Here is a 24,985-nt window from a genome sequence, read left to right on the forward strand (position 1 = left end):
TGCACTTCATAAATTTTACTATTGTTGCTCTAAGTAATATTACCATAAATCACATTAGCAGTGTACTCGGCATTTTTTAAAAGCAAAAAGGATTGAGACTGTCAATAAGTTTCAACAGCTCTGTTACCTCAGAAGAGAGTAGAGGAGAAACAATCACAAGCTTTTACTAGGCCTAAAAGCCCAGTTTTAAGGGCTCCCATCCCTGTTACCCCTCTCCCCCCAGCGTCAGTGCAACACAGAGTATCATTCCGCGAGGAATTAGAAATGTTCACTGTTGCTTTCCTGATGCTTTTACCTGATGTGCAAGGGGAGAAGGCTGTTTGCCCCTTTTCTCATCGCGGACAGGGAAGAGAGACTTCAAGAGCTTTGGCATCTGTGGCACAAAGGATTTTACTGGATTCAAGTAGGAGGCCGCTAGGCTACTAAGTCCTGTCAACAATATTGATAGGAAAAGAGATAAAATGTAAATAACAATGTAGACATTTTCTCTCCTATAAATTTGCCAAATTTTACTTGTACTGAATCTAATAATATAAATTCTTAAAAGGTATCCTTAAAAAATGTTAGAAAAATGTAGTAGTATTATAGCTGCCCTCAAACACAATGTTGTTTCCTTTTTCCAATTAAAGAACAGCAATTCGGGTAGTTCTAAAATATTCTAATATCCAGTGTTTCTGTTAGTATCTGAAGGGTAATCCAACCCCAGTCCTTGTCACTAACTTCTGCCCCAGAGTAAGATGGGGTTTTTCATTTTTAAATCACACAGCTTGGGGTGCCTGGGTGGCTCAGTGGGTTAAGCCTCTGCCTTCGGCTCAGGTCATGATCTCAGGGTCCTGGGTTCAAGTCCCACATCGGGCGCTCTGCTCAGCAGGGAGCCTGCTTCCTCCTCTCTCTCTCTCCACCTGCCTCTCTGCCTACTTGTGATCTCTGTCTGTCAAATAAATAAATAAAATCTTTAAAAAAAAATAAATCACACAGCTAATAACACACATGTATAGCTCTCTATCTAGATTTTAAAGTCTTTGAAGTCAGGGACTATGTCTTCTACAATTTTAGTTTTTCATACTACTTACTGAATAAAGATAATGAAATGGACCTTTTAGAAAGAGGGTGATGTTTCAGTTGTTTTCACAAGACAGGGATTGATGCCCTAAACAAACATGCTCTAAATTACCAAAGGCTAGGATCAGACATGCAGATGATGCCTATGATGTAAGATTTCTTTTCCCTTAGTGAATAAAACTAAATTTCTAGGAAAATGTAGTCTAACTCATAAATGATAAAACACTGTACCCAAATAACCCTTGACAAATAACAAGGAAGTCAACCTGAGGAATTTGTGTGTGATACCGCCTGAAGAGAACACACAACTACTCGTGTACCTCTACCCCTAAAGTAACCCCTGAAAGGTCTCCAAGTTCATTGGTAATACAGTTGGTACATGGACCCATACAGTTCCAAGGTTTGTACTTTTTACATAAAGTATTGTAATATTAAATCTAAGTAAACTGTGAAAAGGTAAGGATATTTTATAATCATGAGAGCAACCATTAAAAACAGAAAGCAAAGAGATAGCTATAAATACTAAGAGTTATGTTAAAACTGAGTTCAAAAAAGTCAATTAATTTACAAGAAGGCAAAAATAGGAAAGAGAAAAACAAAACAAAGAAAACAAACAGAAAATAAGTTTGAGATGAATAAAGAGCCAGAAGAATATAATCATCTAAATGCTGAAGAAAAAATAAGGAAAATCTAAAGTCCTATATACAAGAAATTAACATTATACACTGAAGACGACCCCTAATTAAAGATCTAGCCAATAATCTATCAAAGGCTGCATATAACACAAAGCGAGTCAATCAGACATGATGTGTCTCCTTTGGTAAATACACAAAACTACTTCCCATACCTCCTTCAAACTGGCCTGAATCTGTTCAAGATTATAGAGCTAACCACCAATTCACAGGAAATATGGTAGACAGAGAACCATGTTTAAAAAACCTCATGGGGATATAACCAGCAAAGTAAGAACATACAAAGTCTACTGTACAAAGACAGTCTCTTCACCACATACAATGAATGGGGGGAGGGGAGAGGAACATATACATTAAACTTTAACTCAAGACACATACCAACTCATCAGAGTATATATGACTTCAAAATAACTAAAAAGTATTTTTGTTCCAACTGGAGAAATACAAACACTGATTAGTGTTCGAAGATACTGGGGACTTATTTTTAAATTTTCTTAAGAGTGCAATGTTATTGGGGGTGTTGCTTTAGAGATACATGTACAAATATTTAAAGATAAAAGGAGGGCGCCTGGGTGGCTCAGTGGGTTAAGCTGCTGCCTTCGGCTCAGGTCATGATCTCAGGGTCCTGGGATCGAGCCCCGCATCGGGCTCTCTGCTCCACAGGGAGCCTGCTTCCTCCTCTGCCTGCCTGACTACTTGTGATCTCTCTGTCAAATAAATAAATAAAATATTTTAAAAATAAATAAATAAAAAAGGGCCTGTCACTAACAGATGATTGTTAAATGTACTGATGTTTTACAAAAAAAGATATAATTCACAAAAAAGAAATTAAACTCAGAAGAACAAAGTGAGATGCAAGAAACAATGATGAGCAAAGCAAAGTAGTAAATATGTAAACCAAGTAAGCATTAATTGCACATTATTTAATTTTATTATTATTTTTTTTTCAGTAGCCCAGTGTGTAGCCCAACATGGGACCTGAACTCACAACCCTGAGATCAAGACCTAAGCTGAGATCAAGAGTCAGATGCTTAACTGAATGAGCCACCCAGGTGCCTCTATTATGAATTTTTTTTTGAAGATTTTATTTATTTATTTATTTGAGAAAGAAAGAAAGACGAAAATTAAGAGGGAGAGAGAATCTGAAGCAGACTTCAAGCTAAGCATAGAGCCCTTTGCGGGCTCAATCCCATGACCACAAGATCACGACCTGAGCCAAAACCAAGATTCAGACTCTTAACTGACTGGGCCACCAAGGCACCCCACAATGTTTTTTTAAAACAACAAATTTGGGGAACCTGGGTGGCTTAGTTGGTTAAGCCTCCGACTTATGATCTTGACTCAGGTCATAATCTCAGGGTTGGGAGATGGAGCCCCATGTTGAGCTCCATGCTCAGCTTAAGACTCTCTCTCTCCCTCTCCCTCTGACCCTCCCCCTGCAACTGGCATGCACACATGCATGCTCTCTCTCAAAAAAAAAAAAAATAAAATAAAATAAAAAATAAAAAAAATTTTTTTTTTACAGAACTTTAAAACAAGGTCATACTCTATGAGCCAGTAATTTCACTCCTAGGTATTAACTCAAGAGAAATGTTCACAAAATGACTTATGCAAGAACAAACTTTATTAACAGTAGCCAAAAACTGAAAACAAACCAAATGTCCACAGACAGAAGAACTAATTAAAAATTATGATAAATCCAACCATAAAAGTGAAGTATTTCTCAAGAATAAAAAATAAATTACTGGGCTGCCTGGGTGGCTCAGTGGGTTAAGCCTCTGCCTTCAGCTCAGGTCATGATCTCAGGGTCCTGGGATCGAGTCCCACATCAGGCTCTCTGCTAGGCAGGGAGCCTGCTTCCTCCTCTCTCTCTCTCTCTCTCTACTTGTGATCTCTCTCTGTCAAATAAATAAAATCTTTAAAAAAATAAAATAAAATAAATTACTGAAGGATGCTGTGGTATGGAGATGTAAATAGAAATGATGAATAAAAGAAGCCAAACACAGAAAGAGTATATACTGTATGATTCCATTTGTATGAAATTATAGAACTGGCAAAACTAATCTGAAAGGATAGAAATCAGAACATTGGCTGATTGTGGAGAGAAACTGGAGTCATATAAATCTTGTATATCTTGACTGGGGTATACAATGGGCAAAACTCATTAAATATGACCCATGTCAAGAAAAAAGCAGTCAAGAGAAATAGACCATGAGATGGCCCAGATGCTGGATTCAGCAGATAAAGACTTTAAAGCAGCTTTTATACACAGGTCCAAGGAAGAAAAGAAGAATCTGATCTTAACAAATGTACAGGTAGAGAATATCAACAGAGAAATTAAAACTTTAAAAGAAGAAGCAAGTGGAAATTCTAGAACTGAAAAGAATAGTAACTGAAATAAAATATTCTCTGGATGTGCTTAACAGAAGGTTGGAAATGGCAGGAGAAATTATGCAACCAGAAGAAACAAGAGTAAGATAAAAAATAAAAGTTAAAAAAATCAGAGCTTCTGTGATCTGTAGGGTAATAGTAAGCAATCTAACGTGTGTAATTTGATTCTCAGAAGAGGAGAAAGAGAAAAATGGTCAGGGGAATAATTTAATGAAATAATAGCTGAACATTTCCTAAATTTATAGAAAACTTCGACTTACAGAAACCAAGAACATCAATGAAATGCAAGCAAGGTAAGAGCAAATAAAACTATACCTAAGTATATCATAGTCCAACAAAAAGAGAGAAAACTATGAAAGCAAACGAAGTAACAGTGTAAACAGACACATAATGCATGTAAGGAAAAGAGACACAAATGATGACTGATTCTCAGCAGAAAAGAAATCTAAAAGATAATCTAAGATTTCTAAGTGCTGCTAGTGGAAAAATCCTACCAAAAAAAGTAAAATAAAGATAATCCCAAAAAGGGGAGAGCACTCTTTCCTAAGACAACTGTACAATAAGAAATACTGCAGAATATTCTTTGGGCTAAAGAGAAATGATATCAGATAAATATGAGACTTCAGGAAGAACTAGCTAGTGCCAGAAATAATAAATATGAAGAAAATATAAAAGATTATCTATAGTCTCTTTAATTTCCTTAAAAGACAGTGGTTATTTTTTTAAATTTTTAATAAACATATAATGTATTTTTAGCCCCAGGGGACAGTAGCTATTTTAAAGCAAAAAGAATAACATTGTAAAATGGGTTCATAATAACTGTAAAAGATACAACAATAAGAAAACAAAATAAGGGGGGGTTGGGAACAGGCAAATGGAATTATACCCTTACAAGGTTCTAATATTTGTGCAGTGGGAAGTGATATATTATTAATTCTAAGTAGACTATGATAAGTTAAGAATCCATACTACAGTCCTTGAGCAAAGACTTTAACAAAGAAATATAAAAATACCAAAAACCCAGAAATGGAAATAAAATTAAATACTAAAAAATAGTTTTCATTTAACCCAAAAGAAAGCAAAAAAGAAGTTACAGTGGGGGAACAAAATAGAAAGGCCAAAGAGAAACCAGCAGCTATGAGGCAAACCTAACAATAATAATATTAGATGTAAAAGAACTAAACATGCCAATTAAAAGGCAGAATTTGTTCAGGCTAGATAAAAAGAAAAAAGTTAGACCTAACCATATGCTGGCTACAAGACAATCATTTTTAATTTAAAGAACAAATACAGGCCAAAATTTAAAAGACTGAGAAAAAGATACATCATTCACACAATAAGCAAAGGACAGTTGATGTGGCTATATTAATATCAGGTAAGACAGATTTCAAAGTAAGAGAATTCCAAAGATACAAAGGGACAGTCATAATGATAGAAACATTGGGGAAAAAAAAAATCAATCCTAAATATGTATATACCTAATAGATTATCAAGGGAAAAATAGGTAATTTTCATGATCAGATTTGGAGAGTTAACGTCCTCTGTCTCAGTGACTGATAGAGTAAATAGAAAAAAAAAATCAGTAGAACAGAATATTTAAAGAACAGATGTGAACAAGGTTATCAACCATCTTGACCTAATTGATATATACAGAACACTATGCCCCCCAACAGAATAGTTTCTTTTCAAGCACGCATAGAATGTTTACCAAGATAGAACACAGTCTCAAAAACAACCCAAAAGACTAAAATATTAAAGTCTTTCAGATCGTGATGAAATTAAATAAGTAATCAATTAATAGAAAGAAGGTCCCCCCAGACATATGAAAATGAATTAACATGCTACTCCAATAACCTATGGGTCAAAGAATAAATCAAAAGGAAATCAGAAAATATTTTGAATAGAATGAAAATGACAGCACCACATTTCAAAATTTGTGAAATGCAGAAAGAAATAGAAATCAATGAAACAGAAAATAAACAATAAAGAAAGTAAATCAGATTTGGTTCTGGGAGAAGACTGAGAAAACTAAAACCAGTCTCAAAAGTAGTCAAGAAGGGGCGCCTGGGTGGCTTAGTGGGTTAAAGCCTCTGCCTTCGGCTCAGGTCATGATCCCAGGGTCCTGGGATTGAGCCCCGCATCGGGCTCTCTGCTCGGCAAGGAGCCTTGCTTCCCTTCCTCTCTCTCTGCCTGCCTCTCTGTCTACTTGTAATCTTTGTCAAATAAATAAAATCTTAAAAAAAAAAAAAAAGTAGTCAAGAAAACCAGAAAGAAAAATTGTCAAAAATAAAAAGAAGGGGAGCCTGGGTGGCTCAGTCAGTAAGCATCTGCTTACTGTCCTGGGATGGAGCCCTGCATCGGGCTCCCTGCTCGGCAGGGAGTCTACGGCTCCCTCTCCCCCTGCCTCTCTCCCCAGCTTGTGTTTTCTCTCTCTCTCTCAAAAAAATAAATAAAATCTTAAAAAAGAAAAAAGAAAATTCTTAAAAACAAATAAATAAATAAAAAAAAAGAAGGAACACCACAACAGATCCTACAAACATTAAAAGGGCAATAGGAAACATTGTAACATCTACTGAAATAAACATTAAAATTTAAATGAAACAGAAAATTCCCTGAAAACATAACTTATGAAAACTGACTCATAGGGAAACACAAGAAGTTAAATAACCCTGTATTAAAGAAATTAGTCATAATTTAAAAGTTTCCCAAAGAGAAAATTCTAGGCCCAGACAGTGTCACTGGTGAGTCCTGTCAAACATTTAAGGAAGAAGCAATACTAAGTACATAAAATCTTCCAGAAAAAAAGATGATAAGGAAATATTTCCCAAGTCATTTCATGAGGCCAACATAATCATGATACCAAAACCTAACAAAAAATGATGATAACAGAGAAGCAGATATTCACCATAGAACACATACACAAAAATCCTTTACGAGGGGCACCTGGGTGGCTCAGTGGGTTAAGCCTCTGCCTTCAGCTCAGGTCATGATCTCAGGGTCCTGGGATGGAGCCCCCCATGGGGCTCTCTGCTCAGCGGGGGGCCTGCTTCCCACCTCCCCTCTCTGCCTGCCTCTCTGCCTACTTGTGATCTCTGTCAAATAAATAGATAACATCTTTAAAAAAAATCCTTTACGAAATATTAGCAAATAGAATCAAGTATATATGAAAGATCATCATGTTCAAGTGGTATTTATCAGAAGGATAATATAATGCAATATAAACTCAACATTCAAATCAATGTAACTCAACAGGATAAGGCAAAAAAGGGAAATATCAGATGACATTAACTAGGAGGTCAGTAGTTATGTGGTAGGAAATCCTGATTTAAACTATTTCTGAAAGATGCTCAAATTTCCTGAGAGTGGCTGACAAATGAAAATATAACTTACCTGGGTCAGGAGGATGGTTATTTGGGGGACAGTCAGGAAGGGATGGGGCAACTGGAGCTATTCCTCTGGAGACTGCAGTTTGTGATACATCCTGTTGACTCTCCCATCGGCCCTGTTAAGGACAAAAGCAGTAGTTTTTACTCAAATGAATCAGTTAACAGAAAGACCTAAAGATATTTAAGAAAGACTGTATACATTACTAAAGTTTTATTCCCTTTGCAAGACATGGGAGATTTGACTGTTTAAGTACCTTTCTTCTTACACTTTTCATCTTCCAGGTGTTAATTTCCCAAATACTAATAAGACCTCACATTTGGATATTCCTTCCAGTTCACGATTTGAAGTCTCCTCAGTTCTGTCCTAACATTCTTTTCTATAATGTTGCTTTCCATGAAATATGGATATGTGAAGACATTCCTTTTGAAATCCTTCCTTGCGTTCTGCCTTGTAGGCTGTTTCTGCTCCTCTGCCTCAAGACACTCTCTTGCTTTAGATTCTCAAATCAAACTGAGGAACAACCCTAATACTGTGGACTGTCTCTTCTCCCTTCTCCAGGGACTACCCTTCTATCCATTCCAATACCATTCATGAAAGTAAAAATTCTAGAACAATGTATTATCAAGGCTCTTATTTTACAGATATTAAAGAGAAATTCCAGTTGAGCGCAAATCAAGTAATCACAAATTCCAAATAATGGAAGTCTCTGGATTAACAAGTTTTATTGTACTCTCAACTTATTCTATAAATTCCCATTAAAGAGATTTCACTGCATTATATAAGAACAATGCCAGGTGGGTGATTAATTAACCAATTCAGAATGGGGTGGCAAACCACAAAAATGGGGATAATCATCAAAGCACTCTTAACATCAGTACCATCTGGCAAAGAAATAAACCCCAACCAAATGTTACAAGTACAAAACCCAGTAATGGAGATGAGATGCAAGTCCTCTAAAAGCTTTAAGTTCCCCTTTGATCCTTTGATAATCACTCTGCTTCTTTTTCATCAGAGTTAAATAATAGTATTTTATATTAGTTTAAGCTGGTATTCCACAGATGAGTGACCCTAACAATGTCTGAGTTTTCCTTAGTAATCGCCAGCAAAGCGAGTTCTTCCCTGCTCCTGAAGATGGATGGAGTGGAAAGCCCTCTACGGTTTCAGATATGTATTGGAAAACCTATCTGCTTTTAGCAGCAACCTAAGTACTGATCATAAAATCAATAAACCTTAAGTGATCTGGATCCTGTTTACCTCTGAGAACACCACTTTTCCCTAGGAACTCTCTCAGCACTTGATATTTAAAAAAAAAAAAAGATGGTATGATGTCTTAGCATTAGGAAGCCAGGAAACAAAACAGCCATGAAGAGATGATTAGGGAAACCATGAACTCTGAAATACTTCACTGCAGGAGCATTTGTGTTACTATGAATCACACACTGATTTACATACTTTAATGTTTCTTAATGTCTTTTGCATTTAAATTTAATTGTCTGTCTGGGAAAGCCACAGTTTTGTGTACTCTGGGACATCACAATCAGGAAGCTGAACACTAAGGTCAATACTCTTTGGAGCTTCTCAGAGGAGGAAAAGCCTCATGCTTTGTTCACAGTGTTAAGCTCAAGCAAGGTTGTTTTGAAGACAACTTACTTAATTTGAAAATATATTTTTGTATTTTCGATTTTTCTTTCTTGTTTGGCAGCTCACACAGTGGCACTCTGTCCCTTAGGGAAACTAAGTAGCTGATTTGGAGTCAGCACCTCAGCCATTTGGTGTATAATGGTCCAATGACAAATAATGTAGGTGTCATCTCTTCCCCAAGGCACACTCGGGGCTCCACTAGCTTCCCGGGTAGTATTTCCCAGCTGGCACTCCCACACACAATGTTACTAACAAATCAGAATGGAAGCAATAACTTTTACTGTCTCGTATATTCAAGTATCTCAAGTGAGAACATCTGAAAGGGTGCACACAGTATACACATAACGCCTTAGACCGCTAGCCTCAGCGGAGGATGAAAAATGGAAACACATTTCACTTCATCCATCCTACCTTAACCGTCATCTTAACCTTGAGGAATTTCACACACTAGCTGTTCTCAGGTCTCGCCAATCAAAGACAGGGACACAGAATGTCTCAAATTGATCTGAGGAAGAACAGACTCTGCTTCAGAGGGAACAACAAATTTGGATGATAAACTGGGTACAACGCTCCCTCCTCTTCCTTCTGATACCCACAGATCTCTGGGGAGACATTTCACTGAAATCATTCACTTATTCTCTCTTGTAGTGCATGTCCATTCTCTTGCCAAAAAAGAAACCCGTGGTTCAGTGTCTAACTACAGACACTGCCCCTCGGGGACAAGGCAATTAGTATCTTTCAATAAATTTTACTGGCTGTTCCAGAGTTATTTTCCCTTTACTGAAATGTTGGAGAGGGGGAAAAAAAAGGAAGCATCCCGTTAAAAGTACTTCAGAGGGAGATGAACTCAGGACAACGAATAAAAAAAGATATGGCCGAACACTGGACCTTTCTGCTGTCTTATGAGCTCAGTCCTCAAAGTGGAAAGAGTATGGTATATAAACTATGTGCCTGGAATCTGAAAAGATAGATCTGTGACTTGTTTCTAACATTCTGCATGTCGACCAACTTCAGAATCAGCCAAGATGAGGAGATACAAGAGAGAAAACTCTGGCTTTGTTTTAGAGCCTTAAACTAGCTTCATACTTATTAGGGATTATTTGTGCTAACAGGCTGAATTCCAAGAAATAAAACGCTATTCGTGATAGCAATTATATGTAGCTGGCATTGTACGTAAAGACAAAATGGAACAGGGAAAACACGGCTCGCAGCTGCCTTGAGAACATGCTTTGGTCTTCCTTACGCACCTAGAGTTCTCATATTACTGCTCTTCCCAGACACAAATTCTTTGAGTTTTCCAAATTAAAAAAATAAATAAATAAAATAAAAAATTAAAAAGAAAAAAAGAAGTTTGCTTTTGATCAGGGAAATGACAAAGAGGTAAAGAAAGAGAAATGCCAGTAACATTCCAGGTACAAAGGTGGCTTCTAATGCAAATAATGAAGAAGTGACTCATATTTGGCTTCAGCCTTCACCTGTGACACACTAAATAATTGCAGTTTTCAGGAAGGCATTACAGCCAAAACACATGAAAATTATTTTTGTTAACTGAATATTCACTTAAGCTTTTGGATACTTTTAACTGCATCAAGACCTCCAATCCGAAGATGATAAACATAGTACCTTACTAACTTATTAAAAAGTATAATTCCATCTAAAATGGCTTTTAAGTTGACAGTGTCCCTTGCATTGCAAAAGGTCTCAATGCACAACCAATTTTTAGATGGATAAACAATATGCTGAAATTAATTCTGCAGCTAAGTCCATCTTGGTAGACTGGTCATAAAAAGCTTGTTAAGTTTTCACTGTATATATTAAAAAACTGCCTTGGGGCGCCTGGATGGCTCAGTGGGTTGAAGCCTCTGCCTTCAGCTCAGGTCATTATCCCAGGGTCCTGGGATCGAGCCCTGCATCAGGCTCTCTGCTCAGCGGGGAGCCTGCTTCCCTCTCTTGCTCTCTCTGCCTGCTTCTCTGTGATCTCTGTCAAATAAATAAATAAAATCTTTAAAAAAATAAAATAAAATAAATTTTTTTAAAAAACTGCCTTATAATAATGAAATATCCAGTAACAGTAAATAGCAACATCACTGTAATTATATATATATATATATATGTGTGTGTGTGTGTATATATGTGTGTGTATATATATATATTTCTCCCCCACGCCATTTCTCAGGGCTCATCAAGATAAGAATACTCTTAAACCTTTTTATCTGTTTTACCCATCCCCCACCCACCTCCCCTCTGACAACCTCCAGTTTGTTCTCTGTATTTAAGAGTCTGGGTTTTTTGGTCTCTTCTTCTTTGTTTCTTAAATTCCACGTATGAGGGGTGCCTGGGTGGCTCAGTGGTTTAAGCCTCTGCCTTCGGCTAGGTCATGATTCCAGGGTCCTGGAACCCAGCCCCACACTGGGCTCTCTGAGCAGCGGGGAGCCTGCTTCCCCCTCTCTCTCTGCCTGCCTCTCTGCCTACTTGTGATCTCTGTCAAATAAATAAGTAAAAATCTTTATTAAAAAAATTCCACGTATGAGAAAAATCATATGGTATCTGTCTTTTTCTGACTTAGTTCACTTAGCATTTCTAACTTCTAGGTCCATCCATGTTGTCACAATGGCAAGATTTCATTTTTTTAATAGCTGAGTAATATTCCATTGTATGTATGTCATTGTGTGTATGTGCTATACCAATGTCCCACTTCTTCTTTATCCATTCATTTACAGACACCACTTGGGTTGCTTCCATTTCTAGGCTATTGTAAATAATGCAATAAACATAGGTGCGTGTATATGTATCTTTTTGAATTAAAGTTTTTGTTTTCTCTGGGTAAATACCCAGTAGTGGAATTATTGAATCATATGGTAATTCTGTTTTTAGGTTTCTGAGGAACCTCTATTTCGTTTTCCACAGTGGCTACATAATTTCCATTCCCACAATAGTGCATGAGCGTTCCTTTTTCTTCCCATCCTCAACACCACTTGTTATTTCTTGTCTTTTTGATTTTAGTCATTCTGACAGGTGTAAAGTACTATCTCATTGTGGTTTTAATGTGCATTTCCCTGATGATTAGTGATATTGGGCATCTTTTCATGTGTGAATTGGCCATCTGTCTATCTTTTCTTGGAAAAAAAGATTCTCTGCCTGTTTTTAATCAGATGATTTCAAGTTTTTTGGTGCTGAGTTGTATAAGTTCAGATTTTGGGTATTCACCCCTTAATGGATATTTGATTTGCAAATATCTTTTCCCACTTGGGGGCAACTGGGTGGCTCAGTTGGTCAAGCGCCCAACTCTTGATTTCAGCTCAGGTCATGATCTCAGGGTCATGAGATCGAGCCCTCCAACGGGCTCCATGCTCAGCGTGGAGTCTGCTAAAGATTCTCTCTCTTTTTCCCTCTGTCCCTCCCCTCCTGCTTGCATCTTTCTATCACTAAAAGAAATAAAATCTTAAAAAGAGTATCTTCTCCCATTTGGTAGGCTGCCTTTTTGTTTTTCTGATGGTTTACTTCACTGTGCGAAAGCTTTTTATTTTGGTGTAGTTCCAGTAGTTTATTAGGGACATATTTTTAATTGAAAAGGCTATCAAGAATGACTTTAATACTGATTCTAAGGGATACATGTACCCCAACATTTACAGCAGCATTATCAACAATAGCCAAATTATGGAAAGAGCCCACATGTCCATCAACTGATAAATGGATAAAGAAGATACAGTATATGTATGTGTGTGTGTGTGTGTGTGTGTGTGCGCACGCACGTGCACGCGCGCACACACACACACACACACACAGACACACAGACACACAGACAGAGGAATATTACTCAGCCATCATAAAGAATGAAATCTTGCCAGGTGCCAACAACACAGATGGAGCTAGAGAGTATTATGCTAAGCAAAATAAATCAGAGAAAGACAAGCACCATATGATTTCACTCATATATAGAATTTAAGAGACAAAACAGATGAACATGGAGGGAAAAAAAAGAGAGAAGGAACTGTAAAACAATTATAACTACAGAAAACAAACTGAGGGTTGCTGGAGGGTAGGTGGCAAGGGGATGGGCTAAAAGGGTGATGGGATGAAGGAGGACATTTGTGATGAGGACTGGGTGTTGTGTGTAAGTGATGAATCACTACACGGCACACTTGAAACTAATATTATATTGTAAGTTAACTAACTGGAATTTAAATAAAAGCTTGAGGGGAAAAAAAAAAAAGAATGATTTCTTTTAGGCCCTAAGGTGAATTTAAGTTGGGAGTAGTTCATCAAATTCAATTTATCTTTTTAAGATTAACGGGTCTATCAATTCAATCTTGGTGGAGCTCAGTAAAGCAATTCCAATTCTAATATGTAGTGAGCATCAATAATAAGGGTGTGTAAAATATGGCTGGGCAAATTCCAAGTGTCATAAGCCAAATGAGGAGACTGTTCTTAGTAGTTCACTGCTTCCTCCCACCTCCTAAAGAGCCCTAATCCTATCAAACTCTCCATCCTTGCCTCCCTCCCATAACTTTTAGTATCACTTTGTCCTAAATGACTAATCTTTGCCGTGGTATCAACTAAAAATTAGGAGAGAAAGGGAGACATGAACCGCTTCTGAACATTGTTTCAACGAACTGAACGTTCCCATCTTACACAGGGGAAGACAGCACATCAAATTCTGTGGCCTATATTTCTGTTTTCATAATCAAGATCAGAGGCTAGACACATTAACGGATACAGAACCTGGAAATAAGCCCACACAAGTTTACAAGGTAGATATAACTAATATTCAATTATTTCAAAGCACATTTTTCTAGCATTTTAAGCATCATCAACTCCAGGTTAAAATTGTATTTCTCTCTTGTGCATCAAATACTTTAAGGCAAAGAAACCAAAATGGCACTGCTGAGAAAAGTTCTGTGATGTCAAAGGAATGCCCAAAGCAGTTTTGTCTTTTTATTCCCCTTTCCCTGTCCACACTTGAGAAAAGCACATCTTACAAGTTCCCAAATATTTATTTGTATTATCTGCTTAATATGAATTAACTCCAACTCCTCACATTCGAGAACCCTCTAAATTTACTAAGATGCCTTAGTTCCTGGGCTCCTTTGACAGCTACTTTTACAGTCTTAGAAAAAGAAGCATGTGAAAGGAATCCTATATATTGACTACCAAAGTTATTTTTACAAAAGGGTAAGAGCCAAAAAATTAGCACAGTGCCAAATTTAGTCATCTTATAAAAACTACATTTAAAAATTCATTCTTATTTTCAAGGTAAAAGCAAGCATGATACAAAGTTTTAGGTAGTAGGATAGTACTTATATCCCACTCATTAGGAAAACCTAATGGATTAATTACCTGTCCCTGGATCTCTGAAAACTGAAGAATGCAGGAAGTCCCCCAAAGAAAAGAAAAGAAAAAAAAAAAGTCTGAGATTTTTCAAAACAATTTCCTTTAGGACTCTGTGTACAAATTATTATAAATAAAACTACTGGAGATCTTCTCAAACCACTACACATAAAAGAACAAAAACTTCTAGCTACTTAAAAGAGCAAGGAATAAAATTTTTCAATGCTAATATATGTTTTTAAAAAGGTGTTGAATTTTGACACATTTTTTTTGCTCCTATTGAGATTTTCATACATACATATGTTTTTAATTCTAATTTTTTAAAAAAATAGGTAATTGGTTTCTATGATCCCCAAACCAAATAATATAAAAAGGCATAGTGAGAAATCTACCTCTACCCCAACCTGTTCAGTTCCCCCACATATTTCCACCCTCTCCCCAGGCAGATAAGTAATGGTATTAGCTTCTTATATATCCTTCTAGGGTTTCTTATGTATGTGTAAGCAAATCTATAAACAGTCACACACACTTCTCTCCTGTCCCCCTCTTTTTGTAATATAAATGGCAGCATACTATTTTGTACTTCACTTTTATTTATTTATTTTTTAAAGTAGGCTCAACGTCCCATTTGGAACCCAACACAGGACTTGTACTCATAACCCCAAGATCAAGACCTGAGCTGAGAACAAGAGTCAGACACTTAATGGACTGAGCCCACCCAGGTGCCCCTCTGCTCTTCATTTTTTTTTTTTTTAAGATTTATTTACTATTTTGAGAGGGGCAGAGGAGAGGCAGAGGGAGAAAATCTTCAGGGAGACTCCCTGCTGAGCCGGGAGCCCGACTCAGGTCTCAATCCTGTGACCCAAGAGATCATGACCTGAGCTGAAACCAAGTGCTGGATGCTCAACTGACCAAGCCACAAGGGCACCCCTCTGCACTTCATTTTTAAACATTAAGTAGATCCTGGTAATTTTTCCATATGGGTATCTAGAAGGGTTCCTAGTCATTTTTACAGCTGCATAGTATCCATTCATTTATTTGTATGTATGGGGGGGGTGGTATGTGACATCTGCCCAGATTAAGTGTATTTAACCAGACCAAACCAACAGTCTGTTTGTTTCCAGTCTTCTGCCATTATAAATAATATTTGAATGGACACTTGTACATGAATCATTTCACATGTGTATAAGCACAGCTGCTCTGCAGAGGGCTTTAACAGGATTTTGGTAATTTGTAGGTCAATTCGTTTATGCACAACTCAGTCTTGAGGAATTCTTTTATGGGTAGTATTAAAAACACATACTGAATACAAGGCAATGCTATATTTGAAAGTGATTTTCTTTGTTTCATTTAAAGGCCACAGGGAGCAGGGGAATGACTTTTCCTCCCTAGTAAGAAAATATAATTGTAAGAATATTTATTTTTCCTAAAACTCTTTTAAGATGCTCTGTTTTAGATGATAAAACTATTGAGGGAATCCTTCCTCTGAATATGAGGGAGCTACTCTGTACTCCCTTCTGAAGTCTGGAATCAAATCCTCTTTCCTTTGTAATCTTTTCAATTCATTTCCTAGCATCACAATTACAATCCTATATCACTAGAATCTCCTTACTCATTGAACAGGCCCATTACATAAAAATCTTATAACAGGTTTCCTCTATCTTTCTCCTACTGAATAGCCAAAGGTCTCTAATTATGATAGGCGGACATTCATTCAACCTAGCAAGAAGTCAAAAGATGCCCATAGTGACGAGATGTTGACTAAAGCCCAGCCACACCTCGTAACCTTTCAGGGCCCATGGATGCCAGGAGTTCAAAAGGAGATAAAAATAATAGCTTCAGAGCTGAATTGGGAGCAAAGTTAGTAATGGCAAGTTGGCACCTTCTGTTTTCCCTGACAATACACTTCCAGAGGGCTGGGGACTAATATGGTCAGATATTATATGTATATATAATATAATATATATTATATATATATTATATTATATATATACAATATAATATGTATATTTTGACAACTCAAAATATACCCTGAAATAGAGTGGAGGAATACATATCCTTGTTGCTGTGATGGTACCATGACATCAGTAAAACCTGAGAGGGCGAAAATCAAACTTTCCTCCTCTTCACCAGGGTACACCAAGAAATCAAGATGACTAAAAAAGGGAAGGTCCTGGTAGAGTAGCAAAAACATGTAACATTACATTTACTCATTTACTATGACATGTCCTGCTGAGTTGTCCCCAACCTGCCACAGAAACTGCCCTGGGAAAGGACTCCCAGGAACTCTTTACTGTCATATCTGAAGCCGTCTTTGGTCCTCATCTTACAGTCTCTGAGGAACCTGAGAGGAGTCCTTCTTAAAAGCTAAAAAGCCAGGCACCTGGGTGGCTCAGTTGGTTGAGTGTCCGACTCTTGATTTCAGCTTCAGGTTGTGATCTCAGGATTGAGGGATCAAGCCCCATGTCAGGCTCCCTGCTCAGTGGAGAGTCTGCTTGGGATTCTCTCTCTCTCCCTCTGTCCCTCCCCCAGCTCATGTATGCATGCTTGCTAAAATAAGTAAATAAGTAAAATATTTGGGAAAAAACCAAACAACTTAAAATTCCTTTCTGCCCCGGTTTCCAAGCTACTCTCTGCTGGGTCTTCTGGCCGGCTTCTCTTCCAGCACGTGCCCAAGAGTATGCTCATGCCAACCAGCTCCAACTTTAGATCTAATCCCTCACTCAGTTATAAATATGCCCTCAGCTCCCCAATCTGTCTTCAGCCCAGGCTTCCAGACCCTTCAACTGGCACAGACACCTTCTATCAAAAATGGAACTAAATCATTTTCTTCCCCAAACCTGCCCCTCTAACAGTTCATCTCTCTATTCTGCCATCCAGAAGCGCACGTCGCCCTCGTCTCCTTCCTTGCCCAACCTTTCTGTCCATGGAGTTCCAGAGCGTCTACCTCCTTAATAATACCTAAGTTACTCTCCCTCACCCTCCCACTGCTTAATCTCCTCCCCCACCTGATGTATCCATCCTCAAATTAAATGTTTTTTCACTTTTTTGCACTGATAACTGTATATATTTGTACTGTATACAATATTCTAATGTGATTTTATGGGCCACAGCCAGGAACCCAAGTGGGGTTTAGGTGGACTGTTAAAAAACACTTTCCAATTCAACTGTAACCACGTTACTGCCATTACTCCTTCAGAGGCTCCCTACCTCTTCCATTACTCCTTGGTACACGATGTTAGATCTGCGACAATCAGGCCCCTTTTCTCTGGGTTGTACCCCACGGACACCCTCTCCTTTAGTCACATTGCATGCAGTGTCATGAACATAGCAAGCTTGTTCCTCCCTCCATGCTTCTGTTCACACTGTTGCTTTCACTCCTTCCCTGCCTCGGGGGGCAGGTGGGGGACCTCATCACCTTTCAGCTTAGGGGGATTATCATCTCTGCAGCCTCTCCTGATCCATGAATAATGCCTTTAAAAGTGTCCACCCCCACCTTTGGTCTCCTACTCTACCATACTTCCAATATAGCATCTATGTTCCTTTATTCCATTTACTTGGTATAGATGAAGCACTGTAACTTTCTTTCAAGCGATACCGTTACTTTCTCTATTTAAACAGAAGGAGATTGGGGGCAGACAGAAAATTTTGGCCACTTCTTTCAAGGAATTGAAAATATAACTGGGAATTTGGATTAGATGTAATTCCAAAAAAAACACAAAAAGTTGTGCTTTTTTTCTTATACATATATTTTCCTTAAAATATTTCGCTTGTTTACATTTAAAAATAATGACACAATTTCCCAGGAACTCAGCTTTATTCCGGTAATCACAAGCTGTGCTGAACTCACTAAGAACTGATCAAACCTATCACTGGATCAGTATAAAGGAGTACTACTTAGCACACTTTCAGAGACATGGTAGGTGAACAGTAAATTAATGAGTTGGAGAGCAATTTATATGTCTATAAACATTGATATATATACATATGGCTCATTTTTAAGATCTAGGTTACTAGGAGTTTGCCTGAAATAATGGGATACACACACACACACACACACAAACACACACATACACACACACATTTTTATGTATTTTATGTATTATGTATTTTATGTATCAAGGGTTAAGAGAGCAATACAGAGCATGTTGCCCACAGTTAACAGTACCAACATCTAACCAGATCCCTCAAAAAATATCGGGCACAAAACTATGATATAGGACATCCAATTACAACAATTCTGAGTACGATCCTTTTAAGTAAATGATAAAGAATTCTCTATGCGTGGGGCACCTGGGTGGCTCAATGGGTTAAAGCCTCTGCCTCCGGCTCTGGTCATGATCCCAGGGTCCTGGGATCGAGCCCCACATCGGGCTCTCTGCTCAGCAGGGAGCCTGCTTCCCACCCCACACCTGCCTCTCTGCCTACTTGTGATCTCTGTCTGTCAAATAAACAATTAAAATCTTAAAAAAAAAAAAAAAGAATTCTCTATGCTTAAACCTCTACTAAATTGGGGAACACTACATTAACAATAAATCCCAGCTAAGAGAAGTTCTGTTCCCTTATTTTTAATTTCTTCTAGCAAATAATACTAACTTTCAGATAAGATCTTTCTATTCCTCACACATTTGCAATCATTTTATCAATATTTTACTATTAAAAATTTGATTTAAATTTCCATTTTTGACTCAAACAGGAAGAAAAGTTTACATAAAAATACGAACTCAAGCAACAAAACTGGTTTTTAACCCCTAAAAAGTAGAGTAGTAAGGTCTAATAAACCTTAATTTAACTGGTAAAAAGAAATGAACTGTAAACACTTTCTAATAAATTTCACATAGCACAGAAGAGCAGGAGAAATTTTGGCATGCAAAACAAGCATGTGATATTTGAGAAGAGGAAAACTGAATGGGAAATCGGTCTAAGACTGACAGAAAAATAGTTATAAATACCTTATTGCTGCCTAGACTATAGGATGGAATAAGATCTTGTCGGCTGCCAGACAACTGAAAAAGAAAAAAAGAGAGGATTAGTCCTTTATTTTTATTTTTTTTTAAAGATTTTATTTATTTATTTGACAGAGTGAGTAAGAGAGAGAGAGAGCAAGCACAAGCAGGGGGAACGGCAGACAGGGGAGAAACAGGCTCCCAGCTGAGCAGGGAGCCCAATGTGGGGCTCAATCCCAGGACCCTGGGATCATGACCTGAGCCGAAAGCAGCCGCTTAATCGACTGAGCTACCCAGGCTTCCCTGGGATTAGTCCTTTAGGTGTGAAAGTACAGGAATCTACGGTCCTGGAAATACAAGAATTTGAAAACCAAATCAACAGTCAGATGGTAGCAGAGATGCTGTCAAGACATTTGTAAATTAGGCTAGTGTATACTTTGAGACATTATTATGCACAACTTTTTTTAAAGATGTATTTCTTTATTTTGAAAAAGAGAAAGCATGTGTGCAAGCCAGGAGGAGGGGCAGAGGGAGAGAGACAGAATCCTCAAGCAGACTTCCCACTGAGCACAGAGCACCAAGAAGGGCTCAATGCCAGGACCCTGAGATCATGACCTGAGCCAAAGTCAGGAGTCGGCCACTTAAACAACTGAGCCACCCAGGTGCCCCTCACAATTTTTTTTTAAACTGAATTGAACTTTAAGGTGGGAGGTTTATATCAGATCAGACACCCAGTTTACCCTGAGGCAACAACCAGCAGGGCATGGGTAAGGGATATTTCATCTGTTTATCCCCTTCTATTTAAAGGATACCAGCTTAATTATTTTACCATGTCCTGATCTTACAACTTCCTTCTCTGGGTATTCGTAGCGGATATATAGACACAAACTATTTCTTTTAAACCACAGGATTCTAAATACCAACCTCTGCAAGTATCTGCATTTGAATGTATCATTTTTTGAAGAAATGAGATTTCAAGTTGAAATAAAGGGATATATTCCTTAATGTTCCCAATCTTTCAGCCTGAGATCATTAGTGATGGCATTCAGTCACTCAGGGGCCATATGTGCCCTCCCGTTTGATACTCTCCCTACTTTCACTATCGTCTCTCAAACACCAAGGGGAAGAGTCAGCTGCTCTTCATTATGATGCTTGTACTGTGGTTTTTCTTAGTGTAAAGTTAGCAAAGGTAATATTTCTCATATCCGTATCTTTGTCAAAAGCAAGGAAAGGAGAGATAAATCACACGGCCACAATCATATTTCTTTGTGAAAAATTATTTGTATGCTTAATATGCACATAAATTATACCTCTGTTTTTAAAAACAACAAAAAACTTAAGACACTGTTATGAAATACACCTAAGTTATTTTATTCATTTATACTATCCTGGATGGCCTTTAAGCAATTGGGTTTGTAAACCGAGTCCAGACTTCTCAATTTAAAAATAATTAAGTTAGGCCCATGGCTTGCCAAAGGCACTGGGCTAGTTTTGCTTTGGCTCAACAAACACTCACTGAACACCCAGTCACTGTGCTAGGCACTGTTCATACAAAAGCTGTGAGAAACAGGAGAGACGAACTTAAATGGACACTGTCCCTACCATACCAGTGAAGACAGTGACAGAGGTGTGCACAGATGCTACAGGGTAGAGAACAGGGGCATCCTAAATCAGTCTGGAGAAGGAAATGACATCTGAGATGAGAGTTAAAGGATACAAAAAAGAGTTATCCAAGGAAAGAGGGGCAGGGCAGGAGAGCCTAGGCAGAGCACAGAATGGGGAGTCCATGTACTCACTCTGTTCACGTTGGGAGAGCTAATACTCCTCCTATTCAGCTTCCCCTTTCCTGTCAACTGTTCCTTCACTGTAACTTCCTGTCAGTCAGAAAACATACAGAGGAAAAACACAGATCAGAGGCCCACCTCCAAATCAGTACCATGCACAGCAGTGTTTGAGCTACCATCTCTACACACACATTCCTGGTTCTTTAAATCATAGCTGTTTCTTTATGCTTGGAAAGACCTAGTTCCAAACACTGTGGAGTATTCCAAGTTAACTGTACAGTGGATAGGTTCCCTAGATTCTACATTCTTTTTTGGATCTATTGACGGATGCCTTGAAGCTGACCAAACAAAAGTTAGTCCCAGGAGAAAATCGCCAAAATTAGATCATTCACTTTTGTTTTTCATAAGGATTTTTGGTTAAAACCAAAATAGCCTCCATATTACTATGTAAAATGAGGTTTAGGGTTCCACTAAGGATTAGGTATACTGCTGCATCTCTATTATCCCTTTGAGAGATCTACCCTAAAGCTGTGGCAGGCATGACCAGCTAAACAAGAAAGGGCCCATTCTGCCACCTTCCTACATATTTCTTCAGCAATGTTATTGTCCACTATCAAAGAATTTTTTAAAGTAATTCTTCAGCCAGCAAGAGTTAGGTATTTTCTCCCATTACCTCAAAGCAACTTGATACCATTTAGCACCTTGGTAAAAGTAAACTTCCAAGTGGAGCTTTTGTATGTTCAGACTTAAGTGACAAATTTAATCTAAATTAATATGCTGCACTTAAACAGATGCTTCCAAAGTTTAGATGTAACAACAATGCGAACTGCAGATAGGCAAAGAGAATCAGGCTGGGTCTGCACCGCTACTACCAGCTCTGTTGGCTAACCTGGCGGAGACGATCTAAAGTGAGAAGGTTCTCCACAGCCAGCACACTTCTGAGGTATTTTTCAATATAAGCCTCTGAGTCAGCAGAAGCTGTGTTTTCAACATTAGCTGCCATTCTTGCTAATGTTTCTCGTTCCTCTACTCCCTGGGCATCCTGGAGAACAGAAAGTTGTGTATTAAAATTAAGTACTCTACAGAAGAAAACATAAAAGCTCCTTAATCTATATAAACATACACACAGAGAGTACTGAGCTAACAAATGGGATGTATTCCAAAATTCCATTTTAACGCCAGCTTTTGGAACTCAAAATGCATTTTCCCAGAGAAATCGTGGTATAAATGGTGATCAGATTAACTTGCAAGGTTAAACCCAATGCCACTGAAACACAGCACATTCTTAATAAAACTGTCCTCTGCTTTTTTCCTACTGCAAACGAAAACGTTATTGGTTAGAAAGGATTTGGTGGAAATAGCTGGAAATACAACCAACCACCACAATACTTCAGAAATACATCACTGAGGCAAGAGACAGGAATGAGAAGCTGGGGTCCAAACAGTGCTAGTAGGAGGCAGACACAAGAGAGTAAGAATGAAAGTAGGGCGGCTTTCAACCCTTTCACTCAGCAGCCAACCATGGACTACATGTTCAACATGTGAAAGCTTCTAAAATTGGTTTCAATCCTCAGTCCTCAACACAGGCTACAGGCAGTGTAGCACCCACCAAGAAGAAAAGTATCTCGGTAAATTCTCACTCACTGTGCTTTCCCCCAGAGCCCAGCCCTGCTCCTCTCATGTGGGTGCCCCATGCATATCAATGGGACCGCTCACAAGTCAGGGAGGGCTGTTGTTAGTGCATTTAATCATGTCAGGCTAGCTTGGCTCATAACAAATTACTCTTCTCAGAGAAAATCTGATACTTTATTTACTTGTGAATTTGTTATAATAATGTCACAAACTACAAAATATATAGCCATATGCCACTGCATCTTAAGATGCCATCAACTTTAAGGAAAAAAAGTATTTTATATACCAATAAGGAGAAAAAAAAACTCTGCCAATTAACTTTAAGATATCAATTATAAGACACATTCTAACATCAAAATTATTTTTAAAAATTTAAGCGAGCTTTATTACAGATAAAATAGGGAAGAATCTGGAAGGTGGCTTAAGTTCACAAAACTTCTACCTCCTATAGTGATTCATTTGGGCCTTTTAATAACCCTGAAAAGAAACAATCATCCTCATTTTACAGATGAGGAAAAAGGAAAGCCACATAACTGGCAAAAAAGGCAAGATCAGGAGTCAAGAGACCAAGTCCTAATCTTGCATTTTTTGCCAAAGTACAATCTGCATCTTCACACTCACTCCTTGATTTCAGACAGTGAGTGTCACAGAAGGAACTGCTCTACTCTTTTCCACGGTCCTTTTCTTAGAAGCCTCCCTTCCCCTACCCCGTTACCAGCTGTGCCACAGACCAGATGAAGAAATCTGGGATTAAATATTAGGAAGCACATATATAAACTACATCATGCATCAAGCTTCCGTGGGGGGGGGTATTATAAACTCCATATGCTTGATTCCTATGACTTTCTCAGTTTAGAAAGAGAAATAACAAGAAGAAAATAATAGAAACTATAATAATGGCAATTACAATCAACTGCTCAGTGTGTGCACAACGACTTATATATATCATCTCATTTAATCCTTAAAAACAACCCTGTACAGAAGCTATCACTAACCCAATCTAATAAATGAAAAAAATTGAGGCTCCAAGTAACTTACCAAGTTCACCTCACTAATAGGTGACAAAAATAAGATTTCTGTGTGATTCCAAAACGCAAGCCTGAATCTCTGTTTTTAGGGACGTGCTATGTTACATCCCTTTGAGGGGGACAATATTGTTATCTTATGTCTACTAAGAGTAAAAAGGAGCACTACCTTCTAGGAGTGTTGATCTGCTTTTTAAAAGGAACTCCTTTAACAAAATACTAAAACTAGAACCTTTAAGCCACAAATATATTTTACAATGAATCACATTAAGATTAGGAAATTTCTTCTACAAATCTATAGTGTTTACCCAAATACACAATTTCATTGACTATATATTTCTTAGGTAGGTGACTTTCAAGGAGTTAGTTAGCTCTTTTTACAGGTTTATTTTTAGTAAACTCAAACTTCATATGATCCTTCACCTCTGGAATATTGGAGACAATTTCAAAAGTCACTCCACAGCCAGGAATAGAACTTCGATGTGACATCTTTTTTAGGAGACTCTGAGCAAAACCCTAGAGAAAAACAAAAAACAAAGATACGGTTTCCTCCCTCAAAAACTGAGTTTTCATTAACAAAGAGCTCAAAGGATACTGCATTCACCCTAACCAAAAAGAAACAGCATATTTCCGATATAAGCCAGCTGAAACCCAAATCACTAAATACAGGCTCTTCAACTTTGTCTCAGCACACAAAATCAATTTACTAGGCCCCTGCCCTTTGACAGGTCCTACACCCAATATATGAAGAATATAAACCCAAAACTCTGGAAACTGACACTGGGCATCTGGTTCAGGTCTACTTAAAGGCAACGGAAATAAGACTGTTGACTTCGATAAAATAAAATGACCTTCTAAGATGTGAGTGAGGACTGGTGACTCTTACACTTTTTTTTCACCAGTACGATGGACATCTTGCAGCATGAATATTGACAAGTTCAGGCATTAAATTCTTGACCAAAGCAGGATCGTTATGAAGAATGATTTAAGAGTGCACGGTCATTGTTTATGCTGACTGTGCTCTTCGCACAGTTAAGAATTGAACCGTTGAATTAATGCATAGATGACTCATTTGAAGATGCTGCTAAGACTGAACA

At 37.9% G+C, this 24,985-nt stretch overlaps 1 protein-coding gene across 3 annotated transcripts in view; it reads right to left on the reverse strand.

Annotated features, from left to right (window-relative positions):
- KIF13B (kinesin family member 13B) overlaps window positions 1–24,985 on the reverse strand; it is a 196,123-nt gene that overhangs the window by 27,115 nt on the left and 144,023 nt on the right. The window contains exons 32-38 of one of the 3 annotated variants that reach the window (XM_032855720.1): window positions 24,312–24,404; window positions 22,121–22,273; window positions 21,244–21,321; window positions 19,454–19,507; window positions 14,511–14,531; window positions 7,536–7,647; window positions 296–429 (exon numbers count right to left, since the gene is read on the reverse strand). In XM_032855720.1, coding sequence (XP_032711611.1) covers window positions 296–429; window positions 7,536–7,647; window positions 14,511–14,531; window positions 19,454–19,507; window positions 21,244–21,321; window positions 22,121–22,273; window positions 24,312–24,404 — 645 coding nt within the window. The remainder of the gene's footprint in view (window positions 1–295; window positions 430–7,535; window positions 7,648–14,510; window positions 14,532–19,453; window positions 19,508–21,243; window positions 21,322–22,120; window positions 22,274–24,311; window positions 24,405–24,985) is intronic. The other 2 variants (XM_032855722.1, XM_032855721.1) reach the window with 2 other exon arrangements.

The sequence above is a fragment of the Lontra canadensis genome, unplaced genomic scaffold (assembly GCF_010015895.1).
Source record: "Lontra canadensis isolate GAN:19392208 unplaced genomic scaffold, GSC_riverotter_1.0 scaffold10, whole genome shotgun sequence".
In the NCBI taxonomy this organism is placed as follows: domain Eukaryota; kingdom Metazoa; phylum Chordata; class Mammalia; order Carnivora; family Mustelidae; genus Lontra; species Lontra canadensis.